This window comes from Bufo bufo, chromosome 2 (genome assembly GCF_905171765.1).
Source record: "Bufo bufo chromosome 2, aBufBuf1.1, whole genome shotgun sequence".
Taxonomy (NCBI): domain Eukaryota; kingdom Metazoa; phylum Chordata; class Amphibia; order Anura; family Bufonidae; genus Bufo; species Bufo bufo.
In genome coordinates, this window is record NC_053390.1 from 226,388,542 (window position 1) to 226,407,181 (window position 18,640).

Here is an 18,640-nt window from a genome sequence, read left to right on the forward strand (position 1 = left end):
AATGTGTGTGACGGCTGGCAGAGCTCTAATGTAGGCCCCAGACCAGCCTTCAGTAATTTCCAGCAGGCTGTGGGCAATGTTAGAATAGCATTGCCATTAAAATGCAATGCACTATAGGGATAATGCATTGCATTTTAAAAGCAATCAAAATGCTGTCTGTTATAGTCCCCTTCTGGGACTATTAAGTGGTAAAAAAAGTAACAAAAACTCTCATTTATTCAATAAAAAAAATCCCCGCCCCCCCACCCAAAAAAAAAAAACGTACGTTATTTTTCCCTTTTGAAAATTCGCTTTTCAATAAAAAAAAGAAAAAAAAAAACTTACCATAAAGTATGTTTGGTATTGCCGTGTCCGTAACGACCCGGGCTACATAAATATCATGTAAATTATCGCCTATGGTGAACGCCGAAAATAAAAAAATAAATAAAAAAGACAGAATTGCTAATTTATTCTTAATTGCCACCAAAAAAAAAAAAAAACGTAATAACAAGTGATCAAAAAGCGCCATTTACTCCAAAATAATGCCAATGAAAAATACAAGTCCCGCAAAAATCAAGCCCTCACACAACTCCATAGAAAGAAAAAGAAAAAAATTATGGATCTTGGGAAGCGGCAATACAAAAAAAATAAAAAAAATTTAAAGTAGTAAATGTAAAATAAATAATTATGTATTTGGTATCACTGTAATCGTACTGACCCAGAGAATAAAGATATTGTTATTTATACCGAAAAATGAACGCCCTCCCAGAAAGAGTTAATAATAGTTAATCAGAAAATTATGTGTACCCCAAAATCGCGCCATTAACCTCTTACGGACACAGAGCGTACCTGTACGCCCTGTGTAGTTCCGATCACCGCTGCGTGGCGGGTGGTGATCGGAACTGGGTGCCTGCTGAAATCAATCAGCAGGCACCCTGGGTCAATGCCGAGGGGGGTCCTGTGACCCCCGTATCGGCGATCGCTGCAAACAGCAGGTCAATTCAGCCCTCTTTGTGATGTGCTGGGGGGGCGGGCAGGCGTGTGAGGTAGAAGCCAATTTTCCCCACTTTACGGGAATAAAAAATCCCTTCCCGACTCCAATCAGGCAATCAGAATAACTCCCTGGATCAACGACCCCTCTCTAGTAGCTATAGCCTGTAATATTATTACGCTCCAGAAATACATCCAGGCCCCTCTTGAATTCCTTTATTGTACTCACCATCACCACCTCCTCAGGCAGAGAGTTCCATAGTCTCACTGCTCTTACCGTAAAGAATCCTCTTCTATGTTTGTGTACAAACCTTCTTTCCTCCAGACGCAGAGGATGTCCCCTCGTCACAGTCCTGGGGATAAATAGATGATGGGAGAGATCTCTGTACTGACCCCTGATATATTTATACATATTAATTAGATCTCCCCTCAGTCGTCTTTTTTCTAACGTGAATAACCCTAATTTTGATAATCTTTCAGGGTACTGTAGTTGCCCCATTCCAGTTATTACTTTAGTTGCCCTCCTCTGGACCCTCTCCAGCTCTGCTATGTCTGCCTTGTTTACAGGAGCCCAGAACTGTACACAGTACTCTATGTGTGGTCTGACTAGCGATTTGTAAAGTGGTAGGACTATGTTCTCATCACGGGCATCTATGCCCCTTCTGATGCAACCCATTATCTTATTGGCCTTGGCAGCAGCTGCCTGACACTGGTTTTTGCAGCTTAGTTTGCTGTTTATTAAAATTCCTAGATCCTTTTCCATGTCAGTGCTACCCAGTGTTTTACCATTTAGTATGTACGGGTGACTTGCATTATTCCTTCCCATGTGCATAACTTTACATTTGTCAGTGTTAAACCTCATCTGCCACTTATCTGCCCAAGCCTCCAATCTATCCAGATCCCTCTGTAGTAGTATACTGTCCTCTTCAGTGTTAATTACTTTACACAGTTTAGTGTCATCTGCGAAAATTGACACTTTACTATGCAAGCCTTCTACAAGATCATTAATAAATATATTGAAGAGAATAGGGCCCAATACTGACCCATGAGGTACCCCACTAGTGACAGTGACCCAATCTGTGTGTGTACCGTTAATAACCACCCTCTGTTTTCTATCACTCAGCCAGTTACTTACCCACATACAGACGTTTAGTCCCAGTCCGAGCATTCTCATTTTATATACTAACCTTTTATGTGGTACAGTGTCAAATGCTTTGGAGAAGTCCAGATATACGACATCCATTGATTCGCCGCTGTCAAGTCTAGAACTTACCTCCTCATAGAAACTGATTAATTTATTTTCACATGACCGATCCCTCACGAATCCATGCTGATATGGCGTTATTTGCTTATTTCCGTTGAGATGCTCTAACATAGCATCTCTCAGAAAACCTTCAAACAGTTTACCCACAACAGATGTTAAACTTACCGGCCTATAGTTTCCAGGCTCTGTTTTTGGACCCTTTTTGAATATTGGCACCACATTTGTCATGCGCCAATCCTGTGGAACACTCCCTGTCAGTATAGAGTCTGCAAATATCAGAAATAAGGGTCTGGCTATGACATTACTTAATTCCCTTAGGATACGTGGGTGTATGCCATCCGGTCCTGGCGATTTTGTCTATTTTAATCTTTTTAAGTCGCTGATGTACTTCTTCCTGGGTCAGACAGGACACTTTTAATGGGGAATTTATTTTTACATTCTGCATGTCATCTGACAGTTTATTTTCCTCAGTGAATACATTGGAGAAAAAAATATTTAACAGCTTTGCTTTCTCCTCCCCCCTCAAGCATTGCTGACACTCTGCTTGAAATGGCTGACATCATCACACAGATGTCAGCTGTTTAACCCCTTCCATACCGCGGTCCGTAGGGACCGCTGTATGGAAGAGGTTAACAGGGAGGGAGCTCCCTCCCTCTTCCATCAGGGGCTGCTGGGCCTTTTCAGCCCCCGATTCTTGACGGGATCACAGAGGGAGGGGGCCCCCCTTCCTCCCCATCACCCGCTGCTCTGTTGTGGCAGCGAGTGATGGTTACCATGGCAACCAGGTCCTTTTACAGGCTTCCGGCTGTCCATGGTGCTGATCAGACTTCAGAAGTCTGATCAGACTAAGTAAAGTGAAAATACAGTACAGTACACTGAACCAAGAATCAAGTGGGGTTGGGTCCAAATTTTTTTCAAAAAAGTGAAAAAATAAAAAAAAACATTTATCACTGATTAAAAATTTAAAAAATTAAATTCTCTAAACATGTTTGATATCACCGCGTCCGTAATGACCTGATCTATAAAACGATCATGTTACTTTCCCCGCATGGTGAACGCCATAAAAAAAAAAAAAAACTATGATGAAATATAAATTTTGCCCACCTTACTTCCCAAAAAAGGTAATAAAAGTGATCAAAAAAGTCGTATGTACGCCAAAATAGTGTCAATCTAACCGTCGTCTCATCCCACAATAATTATACCCTACCTAAGACAATCGCCCAAAAACTTAAAAAACTATGACTCTCAGACTATGGAGACACTAAAAAATTATTTTTTTTAGTTTCAAAAATGATATTTTTGTGTAAGACTTAAAAAAATTTAAAAGTATACATATTAGGTATCGCCACGTCCGTAACGACCGGCTCTATGAAAATATCATATGACATAACCCCTCAGATGAACACTGTCAAAAAAATAAAATAAAAACTGTGCTAAAAAAACTTTTGTTTTGTCACCTTACGTCGCTAAAAGTGCAATACCAAGCGATCAAAAAGGTGTATGCCCCCCACCATAGTGCCACTCTAACCGACACTTCATCCCGCAAAAAATTATACCCTACATAAGACAATCGCCTATAAAATAAAAATAAAACTATGGAGACACTAAAACATGTTTTTTTTTTTTGTTTCAAAAATGATATTCTTGTGTAAAACCTAAATAAAATAAAAAAAGTATACATATTAATTATTGCCACATCCGTAAGAACCTGCTCTATAAAAATACCACATGACCTAACCCCTCAGGTGAAAAAAAACAATGTCAAAAAAGCTATTTTTTGTTACCTTACATCACAAAAAGTGTAATAGCAAGCGATCAAAAAGTCATATGCACCCCAAAATAGTGCCAATCTAACAGTCATCTCATCCTGCAAAAATGATTCCCAACCTGAGACAATCGCCTAAAAATTGAAAAAACTATAGCTCTCAGACTATGGAGACACTAAAACATGATTTTATTTTTTTTGTTTCAAAAATGATATTGTCGTGTAAAACCTAAATAAAATAAAAAAAGGTATACATATTAGGTATCGCTGCGTCTGTAAGAACCTGCTCTATAAAAATAGCACATGATCTAACCTGTCAGATGAACGTTGTAAATAATAAAAAATAGAAATGGTGCCAAAGCAGCTATTTTTTGGCAAATTTTCCATTTTAATCAATTTTTACCCGTAGCAAAGCAAGGGTTAACAGCCAAACAAAACTCTATATTTATTGCGCTGATTCTGTAGTTTACAGAAATGCCCCATATGTGGTCGTAAACTGCTGTATGGCCACACGGCAGGGCGCAGAAGCAAAGGAACGCCATATGGTTTTTGGAAGGCAGTTTTTGCTGGACTGGTTTTTTGACACCATGTCCCATTTGAAAGCCCCCTGATGCACCCCTAGAGTAGAAACTCCAAAAAGTGACTTCCAGGTCCGCAATTCCGTTCCCGAAAAAAATAGAACATGTTCTATTCTTGTCCACAATTGCGGACAAGATTAGGCATTTACTATTAAGTGTCAGCGATGTGTGGTCCGCAAAATGCAGAACGTACATTGCCGGTGTCCGTGCTTTGTTGGATCCACAAAACACACACGGATGTGTGAATGGACCCTAACACAAAATTGCCTTTTTGTAGGCGGCTCTTAATATCACCTCAAAGCGAGATTTAAGAATTGTAGATTGGTCTTAAAAGTCGGCTTTGTGCAATGTGGAACAGAGCCGCAAATGGTGAAATACCATCAGACACGAAGTATTCCAGGAGAGGTTTATTTCTACTTAGAAGATGCTAGTTAGTGTTGATCGAAGAAACGCCCTGCACATAAGTGTGCAGTGGAGCAAAATTTATCATGGTCTGCTCCTAACATTCCCTCAGCCACCGTGACGTGCGGGTATACCTGATTTTATAGCAAATTGTGACAAATTAATTTGTAGCTAATCAAATTTCTTGGCAAACTTCAGCAAATCGGCCGAATTTAATTTTTCAAAACTTCTCTAATTTCTAATGCTAGTGTATAAACTGCGCGTAGTAAAAGTTAAAAACACGTAAGACACAGTGCATGCATCGTGTTCTCTTGTCACCCATCTTAAAGGGGTTGTCTGATTTGCATCCTTTTAAAATAATCATTTAGACGGTAGCTATAATTTTGTAATATATTTTTGATTTTTATTGCTCCTACCTTTCATTCTGGGCTGTGGTGACATGACCATTTTCATGCTGCTTTCTCATTTCCTGTGAGGTTATGTCCATGGGCGTGAATAAGCAGCAACGGGGGCAGGGATAGAGGAGGGTCTATGTAACTAGCTGGGTGGGAGGAGCTATAAAGTAGCTGGCAGTTGTTAGAGGCGGTGCTAAAGCTGTGGCAGAGAAAGGAGAAGTGCATCATGGGTTTGGTTGGATACAGGAACAGGAAGTGCTACATAAGGAATGGAAACAAAGCATTTTTTTTTACATGGTAAATACGGGTCAGGAGAGTCCAAGTTGAAAAAAAAAATATATCAGCATATGTGTTAAGCATCATAGTAATTCCAGAAAATCCCTTTAAGTTTTGCCTGCTAGGCTTCCTCAGCCCAAGATTTTTGTTCTGGGTTTTAAAACCAGATAGTGACACGCATTCTTTCATACAATTTATTTTATTTTTTCTCTGATTTATAGATTGAGAGGTCTGTGTACAGGGGGAGGGGAGTGGATTAGATGTGACATTATGTATTTTGAATGGTGTATCCTTTGTTATCTATATATAGGTGTTCTCATTCATTGTAATGTCTATGTTGATAATGAGATTACTGCTGGAAAGAGTTGTGTATAGTACAGGAGGTCTCAACATATTTTAATGCTTAGTGGCCATTTCAAACACTGCATTGTTATATATATGGACATAGATAATTAGCAGTAAATGGCATTTATCATGTAGATAAAGTTCATACAAGGCACTTACCAGTGTATTGCGATTGTCCGTATTGCTTCCTTTGCTGGCTGGATTCATTTTTCACATTATACCCTGCTTGTATAGGGGTTACGACCACCCTGCAATCCAGCAGCAGTGGCCGTGCTTGCACGGTGCCTAGGACCGTGGGAGCTCACATAGGCCTACCATGACAGTACGCTTGCACAGCATCTCCCGTCCCAGCCACCACTTATGTGTGCTGCGGCAGTGGAAATGAGCAGTGTATAATGTATGAAAAATGAATGAAGCCAGCAAAGGAGACAATATGGACAATCACAATACATTAGTAAGTACTTGTATTAACTTTTTCTGCATGATAAATGCCATTTACTAAAGTGAGATTACACCTTTAAAAAAAAAAGTCATCATTTTCTGAGGCCACATTCCCTAGCTCCCTTGAAACATGAACATCTGTGAGGCAACCTGTGGTGGTGTCATAACTAGGAAGCCTATATGAAGTCCTCTGGGGATAGAATAGTAACCTAATTATTGTTTCAGTTGTAGCTTTGGGCGAGAGTGAAATGTGTGGTTCCATGATGAAGTGTAGAGCGCTCTATTTCTTTTTTGTATCCTCACTTTGTAGATCCTGTGACACCTCCTTGAATGATTATGATGCTCTTATTGATCTCCTGTGTTCTCTTTTAGGAATTTGTCAAACTGGCTAAGAGACTGATGAGTGAACCAGACCTGAAAAGGAAAATTACTAATAATGCGAAGAACTATATTCGTACTCGCCATTCATGGGAGCTTGAAAGAGAAACCTATCAAAATCTTGTGCAAATCTTCCTGACTGAAGGACTTTGAAGTGAAACTAAGACGATGGATGTATATGAATTTCAGCTGCATATGAATGCCTAGATATTTTCATATTGTGAATTTATTTTTTACAACTTTAAAATAAGTGATGTTTTTAAGATTTGTATCTGAACTGTTTTTAAAGAAAATGTGTTTTTTTTGTTGTTAAGAAAACATCTATTTGCTTGTTCTGGGTGAATGTTTTTTGACATTTCTGTCTATCTGGGTTTTAATTGGAATTTGTGTATTCTTGTTTTAAAGGGAGTCTTTCACACAGATTCACCCTATTAACCTAATAACAGTGTCATGTCCACGCATCCCCCCTATTAAATCTGTGCTTACCGTTAGTTTCTTGCTAGCATCGTTGTGCAGAAATACACTTTTAATCCGTATGCAAATGAGGCTGTGAAGGTGCCCAGGGGCGGCGTTACAACGGCCGGTGCCCAGGCCCCTGGGTCATTTTCATACGAAGCCACTCCCCCTCCACCGCGTCTGCCCGCCCTTAGTCTGCTCTAACCTCCCTCCTCCCATCCGTAATCCCGCGCATGCGCCGATGAACGAGCACATTCGGGCCGGGGCATCGCAGTTTACTGTGCGTTCATCGGCACATGAGCGGGATTACGGACGGGAGGAGGGAGGTTAGAGCAGACTAAGGGCGGGCAGACGCGGTGGAGGGGGAGTGGCTTCGTATGAAAATGACCCAGGGGCCTGGGCACCGGCCGTTGTAACGCTGCCCCTGAGCACCTTCACAGCCTCATTTGCATACGGATTAAAAGGGGTTTTCTGCACAACGATGCTAGCAAGGAACTAACGGTAAGCACAGATTTAATAGGGGGGATGCCGTGGACATAACACTGTTATTAGGTTAATAGGGTGAATCTGCGTGAAAGACTCCCTTTAACTGAATCTCAGCAATTTTGAACCCTGAAAACTGTTGACAGCACTAGAAAGGTGACGGAGAGAGCAGCACCGTCATACTTGGAGAGAGAGTTACATGCTGTAGTTGGCAAGTTTGTTTAGTTTATAAATTCATAATCTGACTGTATTCATCATGCAAGTTACATGACCGATAAACCAATGTTTTTATCTCCCTGGCATTGTGACCCCAGGTGCCCAGGAGACTGTTAAGCCTGTATTACACAGGCCGATTGAGCAAGCGATCATTCCCTCCTGCCACTCTCATGCTAGCTAGCGGAGGAGGCCTCTGCTATTACATGGAGCGAACGCTATGCCATCGCTCGTCCCCATACTGTCTAGTGGTTTGCCTGTGGCAGATCGTAATTAGACAGCATGATCCGCCACCAGCAAACAATGATTTTTAAGCGTGCTTAACAATCACAATTGCCCAATGAACAAGCGTTTGCTTATTCTTCTGGCAATCAGCAGCGGTATTACACTGCAAGATGATCGCTAATGAGCATTCATACGAACGCTCCTTTGCAATCATCTACCAAAAAATGGGCAGGTGTAATACAGCCTTTATTTCATGTTCACTGACCTGCACTCTCTGCACCAAATGTTTGCCAGCCCCTCACTCTTTCTCTGAGAGCTTTTGGGGATGGAAACCATTAAGTGTAGAGAGCCCAAGACACTGAACAGGAAGGGACTGCCACCCCCAGTTGCAGCAGCATGGGGGATGAAAGCAACAATTGTTCGGTTATGCAGCCTGCTTGACCATTACTTATGGTATGACTGCTGCTCTGCCTTTCTTCTATACAGTGCTGGCAGCTGCTTTGAGGGATCAAACCTGCTGAAAGATTCCCTTTTAGAAATATGTTATGTCATTCATTAAAGGGATTTTTACATACAGATTAAAACTGTAAATAATAATGATTTTCATGTTTTTGACACAGATGTGTTGCATATGCCATGACTATAGATTTTTTGGGCCTTGATGCATCACACTAGCTGCACTTTCCAACCAAGAAATTTACTATTTATAATAGCATCAGGTTCTGGTGACATGGACAAAGACTGTCTACTAGCTATAAATCTAATGGAAATCAACTTCAAGAAACATAATTGTGGCAAACATCTGTATCAGCCAGATTTTTGTTAAAATTTAAATGGCACAGGCAACTTTGTTCCCTATAAGGAATTATTGAGATCACATTGCGGTAATGCTCTCTTTGCAGCTTGAAGGTAGCTAAGAGTTTCTGTATAGCGGTAGTCTACAGGGAAGTCCTAATAATGTGATGTATGCACTGGAGTTATTGTAGAAATAATATCTCACATTCTTCTCTATTGCTTTATTTCAGTCATGTTATGTGCCTTCCACCATATTTCCTCCTTTTCATTAGGCTGGAGCATGTTCACTCAGCAATTGTAGGCCATAAAGGTTCTCTAGTCATTGACAAATAAAAAACTGCACCAAGCAGGAGTTGTTGGAATCGAATAAAACTTTATCTGTGAGAATGTAGTGATAATATATGTAAGTGATTACAATTTTAGAGCAAAATTATACATTTATTGTGGAAAACTGTAAAATTAAAAAGACGCTCTAGTACTCAGTTGGGGCACCTCTAGCCTGGACACAGGATGAGATACAGTTGGGCATGGAGACATATGGTTCAATATGGTATTTTGCGGCACTTTTGCCTACAGATGTTGCAGCAGGGCCTGTAGATCCTGCACACTTCTATGTTGCTGAAGCTGGCATCCTAGCTGGTCCCATAAATGATCAATTGGTAATAAATATGGTGACCAAAAAGACCAAGGAAGTTTTGGAATCTGGCAGAGACATTCCTGTGAAACCATTGCTGTGTGTAGACGAGCATTATCATACAAAAAAAAAATGTCAGTTGGAAGCCCTACCATGAGAAGCAACATATGTGGCCACAACATGTGCTGCATATATTGTGAAGCTTTGTCCTTGTATCACTACTAGGAGTGACTGAATGTCGTATGTGATGGCTCTTCAAATCATCACCCCAGAATTTGGGGCAGTGTGTTGCTCTACAAGGCAGGGTTGAAGTGTTCACCATGAGGCCTCCACACTCAAACATGTCCATTGTGGGATCCCAAACAGAACCTGGTCACTAAAGGCCATACAGTTCCAGTCTATATCAGTGCAGGTTTCTTGTTCACGTCACCACTGCAAGAGAAGGCAACGTTGGCTGGTGAAAGGACGCGTAATGGGTACTATGATAACAAATTTCCTTCCCCTGGAAATGGTCCGAGCAGAGATGGGTTCGTAATGAAGGTACCACCTGTGTCTGGATGGTGGACAATGAAACTATAGGAACTGCTTTTTCTTGGGGGATCAAATAATCCTACTTGTGGTCTATCTGGGCCTTTGGAGTCTGTTTGCCGTGTGTGTGTGTGTGTGCGTGCCTTCACAGCTCCCGACACCTCCTTACAGCTCGGTCAGAAAGGGTTAGATGGCTGGCAATTTGTAAAAACAACCATCCTGGTTCTCTCAGTCCAACTATGCGCGCCCTCTCAAAGTCTGTCAATTGGTCAAAATGTCTTCAAGTGCACTGTAGAGGTATATCTAGCAGTCAACGATCTGTTGCCAAGAACACTACCTAAATGAAGCCACTGAGAACCTTTTTATAGGGCAGCACTTTTACACCCTCTTGTGGTGCGATCCAGTTTCTAATCACACCAGATGTTACCTGTAGTAATCTTTTACATATCTGCCTGAGACATAAGTCAACACTGAGTTTTGCAGCACACATTTCTATCTGGGTGCGCAATTTTTATTTTTTTTTGGTCGATGAGTGCATAATCGAGAGCAAGGCAAGCCTTTACTGTGTACAAAGCTTCAGATCATATCATTTGATAATCGCACTTTTCAGTGTTTAGTGAATGTGTCTATTTTATGCTGCAGGCAACTAATGCGTTGTGTGTGTTAGAAGTCTTACAGAAAGTCTACAGCTCATATGAAGTGTTGGATTTTATGTGCTAAAGTCTTTTACTTCAAATCTTACTTCAACTCTTATTAGAATATGTTACCAGGAAGGGATGTTTTTGATACCTTTTAAAAAAAATCACATATAAAAATGGTTATTTTATTAGACAGCCATTCCCACTTGTCTGCTTTGTACTTCATGACTGAGAGTGAGAACAGGCTGAGAAGAATGCTTTAAAGACCAGTATTCACTGTGAAAACCACATATTTCAAGAATATCTGTGTACTGTATGCTTTGAACCTAATTATTGACACTTTTAAAAGCACCCACTGGGACATATACCACTGGTTGTGGCACAGTTTTTATGATTTCTTACGTTTCAGGGCTTTTCAGAAGCAAACTACTCCATCAATTGGGATGTCTCCAACTTGTTCAACTGTCTTCAGAAGTCACATGAACTTCAGTGGAGATAGTAGCAGTCATCTCTCTATTGTCTCCCCCCAGATATGGCTACTACATTTGCTTGAAGTGGATCTTCGTTGCAAACGTCTAGCAATACATTCACAACTTCTAACAGGAATAATAGAATGACATGGTATAAAGTCATACTAAAAGATGCTCCAGAATCGTTATTACATGAGGAATTCACATAGTTAATAAAACAGACATGTTGGGAGAGGTGACAGGTCCTCTTTAAGTTTGCTATCTGTCAGTCCTTTTATACTTCTGGACTTATAAACAGGATGTATACTTTGTAGTAGCAAAATGTAGCAATCAGTTGATTAGGACTAATATAAAAAATTGTGTAATACCCTGCACATAGTCAGGTCCATAAATATTGGGACATCAACACAATTCTAACATTTTTGGCTCTATACACCACCACAATGGATTTGAAATGAAATGAACTAGATGTGCTTTTACTGTAGACTGTCAGCTTTAATTTGAGGGTATTTACATCCAAATCAGGTGAACGGTGTAGGAATTACAACAGTTTGCATATGTGCCTCCCACTTGTTAAGAGACCAAAAGTAATGGGACAGAATAATAATCAAAAATCAAACTTTCACTTTTTAATACTTGGTTGCAAATCCTTTGCAGTCAATTGCAACCTGAAATCTGGAACGCATAGACATCACCAGACGCTGGGTTTCATCCCTGGTGATGCTCTGCCAGGCCTCTACTGCAACTGTCTTCAGTTCCTGCTTGTTCTTAGTGCATTTTACCTTCAGTTTTGTCTTCAGCAAGTGAAATACATGCTCAATCAGATTCAGGTCAGGTGATTGACTTGGCCATTGCATAACATTCCACTTCTTTCCCCTAAAAAACTCTTTGGTTGCTTTTGCAGTATGAAGCGCTGTCCTATGAGTTCTGAAGCATTTGGCTGAATATGAGCAGATAATATTCCCTGAAACACTTCAGAATTCATCCTGCTGCTTTTGTCAGCAGTCACATCATCAATAAATACAAGAGAACCAGTTCCATTGGCAGCCATACATGCCCATGCCATGACACTACCACCACCATGCTTCACTTATGAGGTGGTATGCTTAGGATCATGAGCAGTTATGAACCCTCTGTATTCACTCTGGTGAAGTCTTCTCTTGATTGTTGACATTGACACACATACATCTACCTCCTGGAGAGTGTTCTTGATCTGGCCAACTGTTGTAAAGGGTGTTTTCTTCACCAGGGAAAGAATTCTTCGGTCATCCACCACAGTTGTTTTCCGGGTCTTTTGGTGTTGCTGAGCTCACCGGTGCGTTCCTTCTTTTTAAGAATGTTCCAAACAGTTGTTTTCTCCACTCCTAATGTTTTTGCTATCTCTCTGATGGGTTTGTTTTGTTTTTTCAGCCTAATGATGGCTTGTTTCACTGATAGTGACAGCTCTTTGGATCTTATCTTGAGAGTTGACAGCAACAGATTCCAAATGCAAATAGCACACTTGAAATGAACTCTGGACCTTTTATCTGCTCATTGTAATTGGGATAATGAGGGAATAACACACACTTGGCCATGGAACAGTTGAGAAGCCAATTGTCCCATTACTTTTGGTACCTTAACAAGTGGGAGGCACATATGCAAACTGTTGTAATTCCTACACCGTTCACCTGATTTGGATGTAAATACCCTCAAATTAAAGCTGACAGTCTGCTGTTAAAGCACATCTTGTTCGTTTCATTTCAAATCCATTGTGGTGGTGTATAGAGCCAAAAAATTTAGAATTGTGTTGATGTCCCAATATTTATGGACCTGACTGTACATCTTTGTAATTTACCAATATACAATGAGGCTTGCTGATCAAGCAGCATGTCCTAAACAAGATTCAAGACCGCACAGACATTCAGTTTTTTGGTACATGCATATATCTGTATTACACAGTTTTTACATTTAGTCCCTCTGATGTTAAATATTTGCATTAAAAAAGACAAAAGTGTTATAATAGTAATACCTGTATTGGAGCACAGAGGCTCTGTCGTCAGGCAGTATACAAATAAATGACTATGAGAAAGGCACAACTCTTAAAAGTTGTTAGACATTTGTACATGAGGTGATACATCTTCAAGATAAGAGAGCAATAAAATGTGTTATTGTTACAGATGGGCAGGCAATAGGGGTTAAGACTTAAAGGGCTTCTGTCACCCCACAAAAGTCTTATTTTTTTTTGGATAGTTACATTCCTTATAGCGCGATATAGGAGAATATAATCTTATTACTTACTTTCATGCGGCCGTTTCTTTAGAAAACGAAGTTTTATAATATGTAAATCTGATGACGTCTTCTCTTCAGGTGATGTCATCGGCGCAGGCGCACTGAGGGAGTTCTGAGGAGACGAGCCTCCTCATCTCAGAGCGCCTGCGCCGAATGAACAGAGGCGCGCGCTTTTTGAAATACTGACAGGGCCGGTTGGAGGAGGAGATCACGGCTGGCCCTGTCAATCAACACGGCGAGGGGGCGGTTTTCTGCTGCGGCTACCAGCAAGTAGACGCCCTACTTGCTGGTAGAGACCGGATTTACATATTATAAAACTTCGTTTTCTAAAGAAACGGCCGCATGAAAGTATAAGATTATATTCTCCTATATCGCACTATAAGGAATGTAACTATCCAAAAAAAAAAAAGACTTTTGTGGGGTGACAGAAGCCCTTTAACCACTTCAGCCCCCAGTGCTTAAACACCCTGAAAGACCAGGCCACTTTTTACACTTCTGACCTACACTACTTTCACCGTTTATTGCTCGGTCATGCAACTTACCACCCAAATGAATTTTACCTCCTTTTCTTCTCACTAATAGAGCTTTCATTTGGTGGTATTTCATTGCTGCTGACATTTTTACTTTTTTTGTTATTAATCGAAATTTAACGATTTTTTTTGCAAAAAAATGACATTTTTCACTTTCAGTTGTAAAATTTTGCAAAAAAAACGAGATCCATATAGAAATTTTGCTCTAAATTTATAGTTCTACATGTCTTTGATAAAAAAAAAATGTTTGGGTAAAAAAAAAATGGTTTGGGTAAAAGTTATAGCGTTTACAAACTATGGTACAAAAATGTGAATTTCCGCTTTTTGAAGCAGCTCTGACTTTCTGAGCACCTGTCATGTTTCCTGAGGTTCTACAATGGCCAGACAGTACAAACACCCCACAAATGACCCCATTTCGGAAAGTACACACCCTAAGGTATTCGCTGATGGGCATAGTGAGTTCATAGAACTTTTTATTTTTTGTCACAAGTTAGCGGAAAATGATGATTTTTTTTTTTTTCATACAAAGTCTCATATTCCACTAACTTGTGACAAAAAATAAAAAGTTCTATGAACTCACTATGCCCATCACGAAATACCTTGGGGTGTCTTCTTTCCAAAATGGGGTCACTTGTGGGGTAGTTATACTGCCCTGGCATTCTAGGGGCCCAAATGTGTGGTAAGGAGTTTGAAATCAAATTCTGTAAAAAATGACCTGTGAAATCCGAAAGGTGCTCTTTGGAATATGGGCCCCTTTGCCCACCTAGGCTGCAAAAAAGTGTCACACATCTGGTATCTCCGTACTCAGGAGAAGGTGGGGAATGTGTTTTGGGGTGTCTTTTTACATATACCCATGCTGGGTGAGATAAATATCTTGGTCAAATGCCAACTTTGTATAAAAAAAATGGGAAAAGTTGTCTTTTGCCAAGATATTTCTCTCACCCAGCATGGGTATATGTAAAATGACACCCCAAAACACATTCCCCACCTTCTCCTGAGTACGGAGATACCAGATGTGTGACACTTTTTTGCAGCCTAGGTGGGCAAAGGGGCCCATATTCCAAAGAGCACCTTTCGGATTTCACAGGTCATTTTTTACAGAATTTGATTTCAAACTCCTTACCACACATTTGGGCCCCTAGAATGCCAGGGCAGTATAACTACCCCACAAGTGACCCCATTTTGGAAATAAGAGACCCCAAGGTATTCGCTGATGGGCATAGTGAGTTCATGGAAGTTTTTATTTTTTGTCACAAGTTAGTGGAATATGAGACTTTGTATGAAAAAAAAAAAAATAATAATCATCATTTTCCACTAACTTGTGACAAAAAATAAAAAATTATAGGAACTCGCCATGCCCCTCACGGAATACCTTGGGGTGTCTTCTTTCCAAAATGGGGTCACTTGTGGGGTAGTTATACTGCCCTGGCATTTTCCAGGGGCCCTAATGTGTGGTAAGTGGGTAAATGACCTGTGAAATCCTAAAGGTGCTCTTTGGAATATGGGCCCCTTTGCCCACCTAGGCTGCAAAAAAGTGTCACACATGTGGTATCGCCGTATTCAGGAGAAGTTGGGGAATGTGTTTTGGGGTGTCATTTTACATATACCCTTGCTGGGTGAGAGAAATATCTTGGCAAAAGACAACTTTTCCCATTTTTTTATACAAAGTTGGCATTTGACCAAGATATTTCTCTCACCCAGCATGGGTATATGTAAAATGACACCCCAAAACACATTCCCCAACTTCTCCTGAGTACGGCGATACCAGATGTGTGACACTTTTTTGTAGCCTAGATGCGCAAAGGTGCCCAAATTCCTTTTAGGAGGGCATTTTTAGACATTTGGATACCAGACTTCTTCTCACGCTTTGGGGCCCCTAGAATGCCAGGGCAGTATAAATACCCCACATGTGACCCCATTTTGGAAATAAGACACCCCAAGGTATTCAATGAGGGGCATGGCGAGTTCATAGAAATTTTTTTTTTTTGGCACAAGTTAGCGGAAATTGATATTTTTAATTTTTTTCTCACAAAGTCTCCCGTTCCGCTAACTTGGGACAAAAATTTCAATCTTTCATGGACTCAATATGCCCCTCACGGAATACCTGGGGGTGTCTTCTTTCCGAAATGGGGTCACATGTGGGGTATTTAAACTGCCCTGGCATTCTAGGGGCCCTAAAGCGTGAGAAGAAGTCTGGAATATAAATGTCTAAAAAATTTTACGCATTTGGATTCCGTGAGGGGTATGGTGAGTTCATGTGAGATTTTATTTTTTGACACAAGTTAGTGGAATATGAGACTTTGTAAGAAAAAAAGAAATAAATTCCGCTAACTTGGGCCAAAAAAATGTCTGAATGGAGCCTTACAGAGGGGTGATCAATGACAGGGGTGGTGATCAATGACAGGGGGGTGATCAATGACAGGGGGGTGATCAATGACAGGGGGGGTGATCAATGACAGGGGGGTGATCAATGACAGGGGGGTGATCAGGGAGTCTATATGGGGTGATCACCACAGTCATTGATCATGCCCCTGTAAGGCTTCATTCAGACGTCCGGATGCGTTTTGCGGATCGGATCCATCTATCAGTGCATCCGTAAAAATCATGCGGACATCTGAATGGAGCTTTACAGGGGGGTGATCAGGGAGTCTATATGGGGTGATCACCACAGTCATTGATCATGCCCCTGTAAGGCTTCATTCAGACATCCGGATGCGTTTTGCGGATCGGATCCATCTATCAGTGCATCCGTAAAAATCATGCGGACATCTGAATGGAGCTTTACAGGGGGGTAATCAATGACAGGGGGGTGATCACCACAGTCATTGATCATGCCCCTGTAAGGCTTCATTCAGACGTCCGGATGCGTTTTGCGGATCGGATCCATCTATCAGTGCATCTGTAAAAATCATGCGGACATCTGAATGGAGCTTTACAGGGGGGTGATCAGGGAGTCTATATGGGGTGATCACCACAGTCATTGATCATGCCCCTGTAAGGCTTCATTCAGACGTCCGGATGCGTTTTGCGGATCGGATCCATCTATCAGTGCATCCGTAAAAATCATGCGGACATCTGAATGGAGCTTTACAGGGGGGTAATCAATGACAGGGGGGTGATCACCACAGTCATTGATCATGCCCCTGTAAGGCTTCATTCAGACGTCCGGATGCGTTTTGCGGATCGGATCCATCTATCAGTGCATCCGTAAAAATCATGCGGACATCTGAATGGAGCTTTACAGGGGGGTGATCAGGGAGTCTATATGGGGTGATCACCACAGTCATTGATCATGCCCCTGTAAGGCTTCATTCAGACGTCCGGATGCGTTTTGCGGATCCGATCCATCTATCAGTGCATCCGTAAAAATCATGCGGACATCTGAATGGAGCTTTACAGGGGGGTAATCAATGACAGGGGGGTGATCAGGGAGTCTATATGGGGTGATCACCACAGTCATTGATCATGCCCCTGTAAGGCTTCATTCAGACGTCCGGATGCGTTTTGCAGATCCGATCCATCTATCAGTGCATCCGTAAAAATCATGCGGACATCTGAATGGAGCTTTACAGGGGGGTAATCAATGACAGGGGGGTGATCAGGGAGTCTATATGGGGTGATCAGGGGCTAATAAGGGGTTAATAAGTGACGGGGGGGGGGGGGGGGTGTAGTGTAGTGTAGTGGTGCTTGGTGCTACTTTACTGAGCTACCTGTGTCCTCTGGTGGTCGATCCAAACAAAGGGGACCACCAGAGGACCAGGTAGCAGGTATATTAGACGCTGTTATCAAAACAGCGTCTAATATACCTGTTAGGGGTTAAAAAAAAACACATCTCCAGCCTGCCAGCGAACGATCGCCGCTGGCAGGCTGGAGATCAACTCTCTTACCTTCCGTTCCTGTGAGCGCGCGCGCCTGTGTGCGCGCGTTCACAGGAAATCTCGGCCATCGCGAGATGACGCGTATATGCGTGACTCTGCGCAGGGCTGCCACCTCCGGAACGCGATCCTGCGTTAGGCGGTCCGGAGGTGGTTAAAGGGAACCTGTCATAAACTTTATGCTGACCTCACTAAGGGCAGTATAAAGTAGTGACAGAAATGCTGATTTCAGCAGTGTGTCACTCATGAGCTAAAAGTAAGTGGTTGCTGAGAACCAGCTTCATAACCATTGCAGCACAGGCCTGGGAAAGAGTCACATCTACCTGAGAAGAGTCATGGTTATTCATAATCTCCTGCACTCTCGCCCATCTGCTGATGATTGGCAGTTTTCTCCTAGAGAAAACGGGAGACAACTAGGTAGAAGCCTGTCAGTCATCAGCAGGTGGGCAGGAGAGCAAGAATTCATGAATAACCAGGACTCTTCTCAGGTGGCCGGGACTCTTTTCCAGGCCCTGCAATGATTGTGATGTTGGTTCTCGGCAACCACTTACTTTTGACGTATAAATGACAGACCGCTGAAATCAACTCACCTGTCTCTACTTTATGCTGCCGTTAGTACAGGGCTCGACAAATCCCAGGTCGCCATGGCGACTAGGAATTTTGTCCTGGCGCCTGGGTATTTGCCCCTGCTTGAAAATAGGCCCAGCACACC

The 18,640-nt window shown here is 41.7% G+C and overlaps 1 protein-coding gene across 1 annotated transcript in view; it reads left to right on the forward strand.

Annotated features, from left to right (window-relative positions):
- GLT1D1 (glycosyltransferase 1 domain containing 1) overlaps window positions 1–7,210 on the forward strand; it is a 142,191-nt gene extending 134,981 nt beyond the window's left edge. The window contains exon 12 of the mRNA XM_040416238.1: window positions 6,808–7,210. Coding sequence (XP_040272172.1) covers window positions 6,808–6,966 — 159 coding nt within the window. The 3' untranslated portion in view covers window positions 6,967–7,210. The remainder of the gene's footprint in view (window positions 1–6,807) is intronic.
- The last annotated feature ends 11,430 nt before the right edge of the window (window positions 7,211–18,640 follow it).